Source organism: Camarhynchus parvulus, chromosome 4A (genome assembly GCF_901933205.1).
Source record: "Camarhynchus parvulus chromosome 4A, STF_HiC, whole genome shotgun sequence".
Lineage (NCBI taxonomy): Eukaryota > Metazoa > Chordata > Aves > Passeriformes > Thraupidae > Camarhynchus > Camarhynchus parvulus.
In genome coordinates, this window is record NC_044600.1 from 11791652 (window position 1) to 11804953 (window position 13302).

The window sequence follows — 13302 nt, forward strand, 5'->3', positions numbered from 1 at the left end:
TCAAGCAGAGAATAAACTATGGAAAAGCAGAGAAAGCAACAACACCTGCAGAGAAACCAGGGAAACTGGTCCTTTATTTTTTTTTTACTCTTCCTTCTTCTTCCAAACTTTTGATTTTTTTTTTTTTTGTTAATGTAAACAAAATGAAGCACATAATAGGCAAGATGACTAGTGGTTTATTAAAAGCAGCCTTAGTGCACCAGCTGGAGTTCAGTAGGAGTTTAGGCTGCCCAAAAATATGGACTAAAAGACTTTTTAATATATCTTATTTTGATTATGGAAGTCCAAGCAAAAAGAAGCTTCCTTTGATACCCTTTATAAGATAAGAGAGAGAATAGTGATTGGAGCAAACTTTCATCTGCCAAGTTCTCTGATTGCTTTGCCCTGATTGCTGTTTTTTTGCATGGGTGTAGGTGTAGATCAAAACTCTGCTTGAGAGTGGCCAAATTCAATCTCCTGTGCTGGTGGTTTGTAGTGCTGTGAGCCTTTCCTATGCTGCAACAGGACAGGCTGTGTGAATAAAACGTGAGGTGTCTGTCTTGGGACGCTCTGGGTCCATTTTAAGATGATTCTGTGAGGTTGTTGGGTGAATGTTGCTCTGCTGAGTGTAGACAGAGCCTACTGTGTGGTCCTGTGCATGGAACTTGGAGACAAGCCCTGCACCCAAATGGATCCACACCAGGGAGGCACAGCAGGTGGGGAAGAGCAGATAGGAGGCAGGAGAACATGGTAGAGAGACTCACAAGCTGTCAAAGGCCAGCAGAAGAGCTAACAGTTCAACCTGCACATCCTGAAGCTGTGTTGTCAGAAGAAAGCAGAATATTCCTGACAGCATGAAGTGATGACACAGCCCTTATGTGGTTCCAGATGCATCAGTGTAACAGAGCTTTGTATCTTCTGCAGAAAGGGACATGCAGGATGTGTAAAAGCAAATAATTGCAATGTCACAGCATGATTTTTCCTGGGCATTTCTCATATACAGGTGGAGCATGTGGGATAGCTTGCTACCTTGCTAGGCTAATGTTGATTCACCTTCCACATGCCTTTACCAGAGAAGATGAGAGAAGGGGTGAAATTTTTGTGCTGAGTTGCGACAGTTGGGATCTTTGAATGTAATGAGAGTCTGCTTCCCACCTTATTAATATGAATATTGTCCTAGCCCTGGCAGATCAATAATCCAAGGTGCTATTGCACTCTTAAGTGTTTCCATGACAAGGCCCAGATTTGGGTTTTCTGGACCACTTTGGGGCTTTGACTGGTCAGCTAAGTGAGCCACAAGTGTTCAGCTTGAACCTGCCAAAGATCCAGCAGTTTCTTACAGAGCCTTCCTGTGGTGAGGGATTGCTGCCTGTCAGGTGGGTTGGAATCAGACTGGTCCATTTTAATTGTCTGTAGCTTACAGTAAGGGCTGGCATCTCATGCGTGATCTTGGGCAGTGCTTCAAGATTAGCTCCAAGTTGCTGATTCAAATTAGAATTCAAACTGTTTGTCTTGGTTGTTTTTAATCTGAATTAAGTTAATGAAATTTTTATTGAGGCAGTTGTGATGTTGGTGTCACTGTTAAGTAGCTTGTCTTTGTTTACATTTGAGTCCTCCTGGAGAACAAAAGTGAACCTGAGGCCTCAGATCTGAACTAAGAATAATAATGTCCATATAGAGAATTATTTCTGTCTGTCTGCAATGGTTTAAATCTGCATTTCGTTTCACATAGTCTCTTCGTGTGTAGACAAAGGCAAAGGATGCAATCCTGTGGAATGTGGGATATTTGAGAGGCACAGTTGATTTTGAGACATCTTTTCCAGCTTTGTGGAGCCCTTCAGCTGTGTAAATAAAAAGCAAAACAGGGAGTGGAGGGTTTTTTTTTTTGTTGTTTTTTTCTTGCATATAAATGCCTTTTCTAGGTACTTTTTCATAGTTTCTTATCTATCCCAGATAAGAGAACATTTCTCTATCCCAGAGAAATGTTTCCCACTACATTAGAAAAATCTGGTCTGTGGTATCCTTCACTGTTTTTTGCTTTAGCTGCTCCTGGAGTGCCCATTGCTCTGTCAGTCTTGGCATGTCTCCAGATTCAGTAACTTAGAGCACAACCTTTTTGTTTCAAACCATGATTCAAAAACACATGACAAAAATACCCATGTAGCTGTCTGGGTTTGGGTGTGAGTGGATAGAGGTGTTGGTGGCTCTTCCCAAGGCATTCAGGAGAGTGGAAGCTCTCCCCTTGCTCTCTCTGGGTGGCAGAAACATCCTTGTGATCCAGCTGGCTTTTCTGCATCATCAGGGTATGTCCATAGCCTTTTTGTCATATGAAGTAAAGTCACTTTTTCTATCAAAATAATCACCAGTTTACAATGCTGCGAGGTGCTCACTTCTGTAACCTGTAGGAATGTGCTTCCTTTCCTTGCTGTGCTGGATCATGTGTCATTACTGAATGCCTGGACAAGCTTTAATGGGGAAAGCTGTTTCCCTGCTGCTCACCCTCTGTGCACACACACTTCTTCCCCTCCCAGGTCATGCAACCATCCCAAAGCTCAATCAGTTTAGTAAGTGGCCAGGATTCCAGCAGGAGCACAATTTGAATGGATTGCTTTTGTTTTGATGTGATCAAAAAACACCCGCAAAGAAAATATTTTGGGCTAGGGGTATTCTCCAGCAGGGTGGAGAGGAATTCTCTCCAGTTTTTCTTTCATAGTGTCCTGCAGCTATGCTGAAGCCTCGGCACCCTTGTTCATGTTATCTCACATTAGGCACTGGTTAAGCACAGCCCTTAAATACGCACCTAACTTTAAACATTGCTGGCTTTACTATGCAAAAATAATCCTGTTTTGCTTTTTTGGGGCCATGGTCTGAACACAGCCACAGCTTTGTACAGAAGGGGAAAGTGAGAAAACCTGAGCAAGCCCAAATACTAGTTGCACTTGGAAGAGTGAAGCTGTGTGAGGAGTGGGAGCAGGTCGGGGGTGCTGGGAGTCTGCAGAGCAGCAGTTTCAGCAGTGGGAAGAGATGCTTAAAGTGGGTGTGCTGGGGCGGGGGGGGGTTCAGAGATGAAAGCCAGATGTGTTTTGTAAAGTGTTGCCTGTGGTTGCATTGGCAGTATGCAGAGAAAGAGTTGAAGAGTTGTGGAAAGAAATGTAGTCAGGTAGGTTATGTGTTTGAAGAGGGGAGATGGATCCTTGAAGGACCTGAACTGAGAATGCTGTCGAATGCTAATTGAGCAAGGAGGAAAGTATATTTTCAGGTTATTTCCATCAGTTGTGACAAGCTCCACTGTTTAATTCCCAGCTCTTAGCAATTAAACTTGGTGATTCAAGGTCCAGACAAAGGATGTAATAATTTAAATTCTAAGAAATGTTTAGTTAAAAGCATTAAATTCACAGCTACTGCATGAATATATTTTCTGTATTCATTGACATTCTTTATTCATTATTGCTACAAGTACACTGTCAAAAGGGAATTTTAAACCAATACTAGTAAGTCACTATGTAAAACTCTTAATGCTGCAATTCCTAACAGAAGTTTGTTTATCCCATCTCAGAATGGATGTTTCCATTTCAAATACTTGGGACCAAGGTAGTTTTACTGGGATACAACCTGAATTCAAATTGTGCCTTCCACACAGAGAGCTTCTTATTAACAGCTAGTTCAGAGGCCAAAAGTTGCTTGTAGCAAGTACAGAGGATAACTTCTGAATAAATGAATATATTGGAGGGAATCATAAGCTGCTTACAGGGTGTTTGCAAACAGGAACAGAGAGTACATTCATCAAAGAAATTACTCAGTTTGAATAATTTGTTCAGCTCAGAGCATGTTTACCTGGCTGTGAGGGGAATGGGGAAGTTTAATTGGCAAATGTTTGTATTGTGCTTTGAGACAGTTGTATGAAAGGGAAGCGTTCTTGTTGTTTCTAGGGTTATAATTCCTTCTGTAGCTTGTGTGAATGCAGCCTTCAGGGTTGTGTAAAGAAGGGATGCAGTGGTTGTTTTGCACCATGTGCATGTGAGGGAGGTCCTACAAAAGATGTCTTCACTTCAGAGGGCACCCTGGCTGTGTCTGCCCTGCCTGCAGAGCCAGCTCCACACACCTGCACAGACTGCAGGCACCCAAGGGTGGAAGCAGCTGAGCACAGACTGCCCTGGGGGTGTTACAGACCCTGAGTACCCAGACAGAATCGTCTCTGCTTCAGCTGATGCTGAATATGGCCACTTTTTATCAAAAAGCCCTCAGTATTGTATTTTAACTTATCCAAGTTTTACAGAGAAGACAGTAAGCATCTTCCACAAAAGTAATGAAATCATCACTGTATCTGTTCTGTCCAACTCACTGTCTGCTCTTTAAAGGAGCTGTAAGAAAACTGTAAGTAAACATGCAGATGTAGGAAAGCAGATACAGGCCTGAACTGGGCTGGGAAATACTCTGTTAATACCTGAACAGAGTGTCTCAGTACTCAATATCTAGAGAGAATCCTTCTCAGTTACATCACCATTGATTTTTGGAAATGGATAAGTGTCACTGGGAGCAAAATTTGGCCCATACAACTAAGTAATAAATATCTTTTTGCAGGAAGTGTATTTATAAACAAAGAGTGAGCCTTGGATCTTCAGGTTACATTTGCAAAGCTGCTGCCTGAAAGTTGGCATGGTTCCTTCCCGTCAAGTGATCTTGGAGACAGTTTTGCTGCATCACAAGCTGCAGTAGTATCTCTGAGGCTTTGGAAAGGAACACCAGTATGTCTGCAAACAGGATACTATTTGTGAGTTTTAATTGGAACCAGTCATGTTTGAAGGATGCAGACTTTGAAATAGCAGGGCTAACCTAAGAAAGCCATTCAAGATCTATCCACAGTGTTCCCCAGATAAACAGGGGTGAAAAGCTTACTGAGATCAAGGCCCAGCATGAGATTCTGCTCTGAACTTGAACTGAATTGAACAAATCTTTTGTGTGTATATTATGTTTTGAAGACATTTGAGTGCTTCAAATATCTTCCTTCCTCTTCTGCCTAGCTTGTCAAGGACTAGATGCAGAAATATTATGAGACAGGCTTTTGCAAAGGGGAATTGAGTCACAGAGAAGCTGAATGCCATATATTTAAAGTCAATGTTTGTCTTCTCACTTAACAAAACTGGTGATTAGAAAAGGTAAGGAGGAAAGAAATGGATGTTGGGTCATCTTCTATAACCCTATAATAGTTATGCAGAAGCAACTGACCTGGCTGAGAATTTAATTTTAACTTTTGCCATTTGGCTGGGAAACTCTAGCTAACACACTCAAATGCACTGTTGTATTTTGGTACAACACTGTCTCTTTAAATAGGCAGTGACAGGATTTTTCTCTGGAAGTAGGTAGTTGTTGGTTACCTGTCCTCTTTGTTGCAGAAGTGTGATTATCTTACAAATTCCTTTTAAAAAGGTTACCAGCACAGCCTTGGTTGCACTAATGGGGTCCTTGAGGACTGAGATGAGGAAAATCCTGTTGATTGTGCGCTCCATTGTCTTGGTGAGCCCCAGCTGGCCTCTCCAGAAGCTGTCCCTGCTGACAGCCTGGGTGTCTCTCATGGCCCTCGTGGGTATGGTCAAGTGCTCTGGTAGCTGTGTTGTGTCAGCTTACAAACCAGCACAACCCTACCAAAAAAACTCCACACCCCAAAACTGCCAAGCAATTAAAAAATGCCTGAAGAAAAAAAGGGAAGTAACACCGGAATTTGATGGACTGAATAAATGGATGTGCCATAGTAATTTCCAATAGACAGAAAGTGTTTTGATGGACTTAGTCAGAAGAAGACTAGCAGGACCAAGGACTTGTATAATGACAGGAAAACCTGGCCCCAGAATAGAGTATAACTTGAGCTATCTGTAGTTGGCATTTCTCTGCAATGTAAATCTTGAGAGTTTTCCCAACTGAATAGATTTTATTGCCCCTCCATTCATTACAGGTTTTCTCTAAGTTTGGGTTGGAGTAAATCAGTACAAAACACTTAAAATATGAAGTCTTACATGACAGTGGATGTTCTTTGTAATGATGCAGTGGTACATGAAAAATCTCAAAACTGGAATTAATGGAAGAGCAGATAGATTCCTCTGGTCAGGAAAACCATGAATCTTAAGTCTTTTGGTGTGTATTGCTTTGTGGTTTGCTTTAGTCTTGATTTAGACCAGCTTTAGAAAGTCAGTATCAGCCGTTAAACCTTCCAGGCTATCTTCCCCTGCATTTTTTTTCCTGGTTTAGAAGTGAATAAAAGAGCTTTGTACAGTTCTTGAAACTGAGCATGAAACAGCTCTGAACAAAATATAGTGTTCCTTTCAAAATCTTGGAAATAATTACATCATAGGCAAATTGGGCCAGAAACTGTTAATAGTATTCTTTGTGGGATGAAATCCCATGGGAGGACTTATTTCAGCAGAATGGCATTGTTTACAAATAGATGCAGTGACAGGTACAGTTGTCCCGTTCTGAGGGACAACTGAAACTGTGGCCTATAATGGACTTCTCAACATAACTGTCTTGCTTTTGATAACAAGCTGAAAATGTGCCTTGGTGCTCCTGTAGTCACCTTCACACTGATCATCCTGGGAGGGAAGATGTATTTGGCACTGGAAAGCTATTTGTACGTGGCTTAAAGAGAAAATAAAAGCACTACTTGCATAAGCTCCTGGTCTTTGAGAATTGTTGGAGATACAGAGAGCTGTGTCCAGATGTCTCTGCTGGGCTTCATAAGCCAGGAACTCTGCCCAGAAACCTGGGCATCATGGACCTTCTCTTCAGCAGGATAACAAACACAGCACGTGTGGATCTCCCTGTACCATACAGTGGTTTTCATTACTGGCTCCCCCCAGACACATTCCTTACTAGAAAACCTTCTGCATTTCAGGATGGAAATCACAAAGATTAGTAAGTAATATTAACTGTTTGACCTCAATCTACAAAAGCATTTAGTTCTCTAGGTAAGTAGGCTAGTCTGTACTTGAAAACTACACTGGCACAGGCTCTGGTCTGGGCACAGTTACAACTGTTTCTGAGTGATAGAAAGCACTTTACTGGCTGTGTATGTGCTTCTACAGGAGGGTGAGCTGTGTTCCTCCATCACCAGAGCACATCTTTACCTGGACAGTGGGACTGTGTGAGCAGGGCCTTCTCTTGGGAACCAGACACATGCTGGGGACCATGGTTTTTCTGAAGGATCACTTTTCTTTCCCAGATGGTGTGGTTCAAATGACAGACACATCTTTCTCTCTGACAGCTGCCTCCAATACATTACTCCATTAGTTACAAGTGTGTGATGTTTTCCATGCTTTTAAACCTGAAGGCAAAGCTTTAGAGAGCAGCAGCTGGTCAATGGCTGCCTGTGGTTCAGTGTTAGCTGCAGTTACAGGTGGAGGTGAGCTGCCCCATGGTGCAGGGGAGGTCTGACACAGGGTGAGCCTCTCATAGACATCCTCTTTGGATGGTGAACACCCATTGATCTACCAGCAGAGCAATTGTTTGAATCTCCCTAATTTGCTGCAGAAGGTCAGGTCACTAATTTAACACAAACCTGTTGAAGGCAGCTGGGAAGGTGCTCATTCACCTCCCCTGATGGAGGTGAGCAGCTGGGGTTAGGAGCAGCTTCAAGTGTGTGTTTGTGAATCAGGACCTTCAGGATCAGTGCTCCATGATGTCTGTACTGGGGAGAGGACTGGGATGTAGCTGTAGCTAGAGTTTTCAGCTGTGTGACCTTGGGATGGGTCTGTGGGATCCCATGGAGATGTAGATATTTGGGCACAGATGCAAACTAGAGGTGTCATGGTATATTTCATTTGTTGTTCTTTCCACTGGACTGGTGGTTTGAATCTCAAATCTGGCTTTTTGGGATTTAATTTAGATTAAATTAAAAATGCAAGTCCAGTAATTTAAAAAAAATGTGTGGTAATTTAAACAAAGACTAAAATACACATGTCATGAAAAACAGTCTAAAGTGAACATCTCTAAATGTTTCAGTTGATCATTTAGCTTTTACTTGTAAGATAACATCAGTTAAGGCAATGTGGATTTCATTATTTCCTTTTAATGTACCACCCATAAATCTGGCAAAATTACAGTTATATCAAAATAAATATGATTGTTGAAAATAATAATCTCTGTTCTAATTAAAAAAAAAAAGCAACCTAAGACCAACCATGGAACCCCAAAAACTCTCAACTATGTCAGCTTTACCTGACCAAAGGAAGAGCAGCTGGAGCTTCAGGACCTCTCTGTGTGACAGTTGCCGTGTTTGGTTGATAGTTCTGGAAAAAAACCCTACATCCTCCATAGCTGAAAAACAAGTTTTTTCCCTTTAAATTTAAGAGAGTAGCTGATGAGGGCAATGGCTTGTGTTACCTGTGAATCAGCATGAGGAGAGATCCAGAACACATTCACAGTGATGTGCATGTACCTTCTGTAAAAGGAGCCACATTGATTTTAAAGGATGGAAGACAAGGTGCCCATAGAATCGTAATGTTTAAAAAGTATAACCCACATCACTTCTAATCTGTCTGAAATTATACTCTATTTTTGAGTCTTAAAACAGTTAATTTTATGAAGTGTTGCTGGCTACCCATATCCCCTCAACGAGGACCTTGTTTCTTACATAATAAAAAACGATTGACTGTGATGCCAGGTAGTTTCAGTAAGTCATTTAACTTTTGCTTTGGAAGTCTGTTTGAGAGGAAAATTTGGATTGCAAACAAGTACAGGGAAATAGTTGTAAATAAAAACTGCAAAAATGTATAACAGAGATAAAGAAAAATCTGTATTTTAATGGTAATACTTTGATTTTTTAGGAATTAGCCACTCAGTTTATTTACAGCAACCAGCAGCAACCTTATTCAGAGCAGCCTTCTAACAGAGAGATTTTCTCATGCCACTAGAAAGCTTTTCCTGCCCTCTTTCCTACCCAAGGCACCAGCCTTGGCATCCTCCCTTGACAGGCATGTTTTGTGCTGTGCTTTGCAGGAGGCTGTGAGGGCTGCTGAAGATGTCAGATAGTCTGGATATTGAAGAGAAACCTCCAGCTCCACCGTTGAGAATGAACAGCAACAATCGCGATTCTTCAGCGTTAAACCACAGCTCCAAACCGCTCCCCATGGCCCCCGAGGAGAAGAACAAGAAAGCCAGGCTGCGCTCCATCTTCCCAGGAGGAGGGGATAAAAGTAAAGTATCAGCACTGCAGATGGGGGCTCCTCTGGGCTTTCTGGTGGTCATTGGGTTTTGTGTTTATTTTCTGTCTGTTTCCTTTCTGTTTCAGTTGCAGGCCATGGTACCAAAGCCTTCTGTTCCAATTACTCTAGAAACACATTTCAAAAGAGGAGGAGGTGTTCAGTCAGTTACTTTCTTGTCTATGAAAAGACACTAAAATGTGCACACATTGTGCAACTTGCCTTTTAAAAATAACTTTATAGTTATACTGGGGAATCCTTTCCTTTGGATTTTGCTTTGCATTAGCAGTAAATACAGAGATGAGGATGTGAAAATACATTCACAGAAGTGACAGGGCAATACGCCTGACACTTTGGGATTTTTTAATACACTTATATTCCAAGAACAGGAACAAAGCTCTTCTTGCTTGTTCCTTTTGCAGTGAAAGTGGATACAGAATGGCTTGGTTTATAACCTCTAGGTGTGGATGCAGCCAGAGAGTCTTTTAAACATGCAGCAAACAGCATTTCCTTTGCATTCTTTGAAATGCATTTGTAGAAGGGACTGTGTTTTGAGTTAGCTTATTTACAGGTTTAAGGGAAGGGATCTTCTTTATTTCTAGTGCCATGGGAACTGATGGGCTGCACCTGCAGGGCTGATGTCACTGCAAGGCCACTCTTGATTATCTTTGGAGGGTTGGGGTCCCTGGGGGATGTTCCTGATGATGGAAACAAAGTAAATGTCAATCTGGGGATGTGCAGGTCAGCCAATCTCACCTTGGTCCTTGGGAAGGTGGTAGAGAAAATCCTTCTGGAAACCATTTTCATGCAAATGAAGGATAAGAACGTGGTCAGGAATAGTCAGCATGGATTTGTGGAGGGGAATTCATGCTGAACTATACTGACAGCCTTTTACCTTGAAGTGACAGCCTTGGTGGTGAAGGGAGAGCAGTGGTTGTTACTTCTGCTTTAGTAAGGCGTTCAGCAGGGCTTCTCACAGTATCTCACAGACAGACTGGTGAGCTACAGTATATAAGTGTACAGTGAGGTAGACTGAAAACTGGCTGAAATGCTGGGCTCAGAGGTTGTGGTCAGCAGCATGAAGTCCAGCTGGATTTCAGGAGTGATTCTGTTTTCAGTGTTCCCCCAAGGAGAGCTCAGAACTATTGAACTGTGGTCATTCCCTTGGAGCTCCAGCTTACCTGTGCTGCCCTATTCATGAGGCTTCATAAGGTTGTGTGGAGCAGCTGGAGATAGTCTGGCATTCAAAACTCCTCATAGGTAGTAGAAGGCATGGTGACGATCCCATTGCTCCCCTCAGCCATGGGCAATCCTGATGACTTCTCTGATGTGAGGACTGTAACTGGATGGGGCCCATTTCTTAGGCAGACCTGGCTGGTTCACTCTGCAGATTGTTCCCCCAAATGTCCCCTTCTGGGAACAAAATTAATTTTCAATTGATTCTTTTTAAAGGCCAAAATGAAGGTTTCTCCCAGCTTGCTTAATTCCTGGAAAGACTTGGATCACTTCTTCCCCTAAGTGCTAGCAGGATGGCATTATCCCTTTCCAAGGAAGCACTTCTTAATGAGGAGATGCTGTGTAAAATGCACGCAGAGAAGGGGAGACCCAGAAACAACCCCTCCTGGAAATGATCAGTGACATTAAAAATGTAATTAACTACCAGTCAGAGCAATCTTAGGGAACATACAAGTGTCATGATTTTAAATGCGACTGTGAGGAAAAGTCAGGTAAGATTTATAGGTTAATTTTGTGAGGTGAAATAATAAATGGGGGAAGTTTAGCTTGACTGGCCAAGTCCCTTGAGGTAGTTTCACTGCAGAGTTGGTTTGTGGGTCAGAGTATCAGCTGGTCTGTGTGTGCTTCATAGACTCTGTGACACATTTTTGACACTCCTGCTTATAAAACAGAAGGTGATTGATATGTCTGCTGTCATCTAGTACAGTGCTTTGCAGCATCACTATGTTAAATCCATAGTTCCTCACTGGTGCAAGTCACTAGAATGTGAAGAAAATACCATGGCAGGGTATTTCTGCCTGAACCTGCAGGAGCTTTGTTGTCTTTCATTTGCTCACCAGACAGGAGGGATGTGAGGATGGATATGGTACAGTGTGTTCTCTCCAAGGCTGTGGTGTGTGTCAGAACTGCTGTGCCTGGGCACCAGGAATCTTCTGCAGTCCCTCCCCTGCTGGAGTGCAGCATTTTCAGTTACAGTTTGAGCACTTGTGTTTAAAACCTTGTTTTGGCAAGCCACTGATGGCACTGTGGAGCCCTTCTGTGGATCTGCAGTTGAAATAAGCCATTTAGGCAGTAGTGTCCTGCCCCTTCCCATAACACCTGACCTCCTCATGTTCCTTGTGTAGCTCCTCTCACTCCCATCTCTGGGCTTAGGTACCCCAATTCCTGAGGACAGGAAGCCAAGGCAGGCAACTGAAATAAGTTTCCAATGTCATGCAGGCAATTTGTGCGGAATAAGGAGCTGAACTTGTTCTGCTGGACCTGTGAAATTGGCCTTCCTGCCTCAGAGATCATCATGGTGGTGGGAGCCACAGTGGAGTACAGCAGTGGTGCTTCATTCAGCAGAGGTGTTACCTCAGCAGAAATGACTTGGTTCTTCCACTCGTTTGATACAGGCTTGTTCTTTCATTAAACCCCCTGTGATGCTGTGAAATAAATTCACTCTGTGTGCACAGTGGGGGCTCCATGAGGGCACTGTAGAGCATTCAGCCTAAAGAAGTCAGGAGGAGGCTGAGCTGCGCAGCTCACATGCCTTTGTCCATCCGTGTTGAGTTCCTGGATGGATGATGCCACTTCCATTGAAGCTGCTTTAGACTTGGCTGCAGAGGGGAGCAGAGTCTGGCCTTTAGGCATCTGGTCACCTCCTGTACAGAAAAACCAGAAAAGAGGGAAGGAGAAAAACTCAGCAGAGTAAAGATCAATGGAGGAAGAAAAGAGGACAAAGCTACAGGAGGAGCAGGTTAGGAAGGAGGATGGGAGGACAAGTGTGAGAGGCAGTGGAAGGAAGAGGGAATGGAGGAAAGAGCAAAGTGAGTTGAAGAGGAGGTGAGCAAACAGGAAGGCATAAGCATGAGGTCAAACCCTTTCTCTCTCTCTGAGAAAAGCTCCTACTTAGCTGAGTCACATTTTTCTCCCAAACAACTGCTCTTTTAATGTATTGGTGATGATGGTGATGCAGACTGTGGAAAACAGAGCAATCTTTCCTTGTTCTATTTTAACCTGTCATAGGTGCTGAGGTGGTGTGGAGGCCATACCTCATGGCTAACTTTGTGCAGCAGGAGTGTATTGTGGAGGGCATTTACAAGAAAATCAAACAGGAATGTTCAGTACAAACCTCTTGCATCCAGTGAGTCAGGTGCTTCAAAAAAGTCATGTCTTTCCATATCATTTTGCCAGCTTGTGTGAAAATAGGAATTATATGATTTGCAGAGCCCAGACAGAAACATTGACATTTTTACACTGGGAATAGGTGAGGGTGTAGTAAAGAGATGTTTAATTCTGTAATTCATTTATAGTGTATCAGCATTTGGACCATAGGTGTTACATCACAGGTCCATGAAGCAAATGAGCCAGATGTTGGGGAATGAGCTGGATTGCTTGTCCTCTGGCAGGAGAATCCTAGAATGGACAAATACTGCTTTTGGTGGAACATTTTTGTATAATCCCTTATTTTACTTCTAGATTTGACTGCTGCTTTGAACTGAATTTGATAGTCCCTAAATGTAATTTTTGCTGCAATAGTTTGCAAATGATGAGGTAGAGGAAGCCAGTTTTGTTATCTACACACAGATGACATCTTCTAGCTGGCAACGTCTGTCCTGAAAATTAAACAACATCATCTTAGTGATAAAAGAAGGGGAAAGCCTTTGCATTTGTATTTTATATATTGCTGCCATCTTTACTGAATGCTAAATGAAAATATTTCATCAGTGAACAATGTGTAATGGTGTGCAGCACAGGTAAAAGGTGACAATTATTTAATGGGGATAAATGCAGCAACGCAGAGAAAGGATTAGAAGCATTCCAAATAGACTCTAAGGACAAAGAGCAGAGCATCTTTATCTTAAAGGAGGCTGTAAGGTAGGATAAGAAATATGCAAATAGAGGCCTTGTGGAG

General features: G+C 42.5%; 1 protein-coding gene across 7 annotated transcripts in view; it reads left to right on the forward strand.

Moving 5' to 3' along the window:
• Nucleotides 1–13302, forward strand: part of LOC115914919 (serine/threonine-protein kinase PAK 3) — a 175969-nt gene that overhangs the window by 129996 nt on the left and 32671 nt on the right. For all 7 annotated transcript variants that reach the window (XM_030967781.1, XM_030967780.1, XM_030967777.1 and 4 more), the window contains one exon: nucleotides 8968–9164. In XM_030967781.1, the coding sequence (XP_030823641.1) occupies nucleotides 8990–9164 (175 nt within the window). In that variant the 5' untranslated portion in view covers nucleotides 8968–8989. The remainder of the gene's footprint in view (nucleotides 1–8967; nucleotides 9165–13302) is intronic.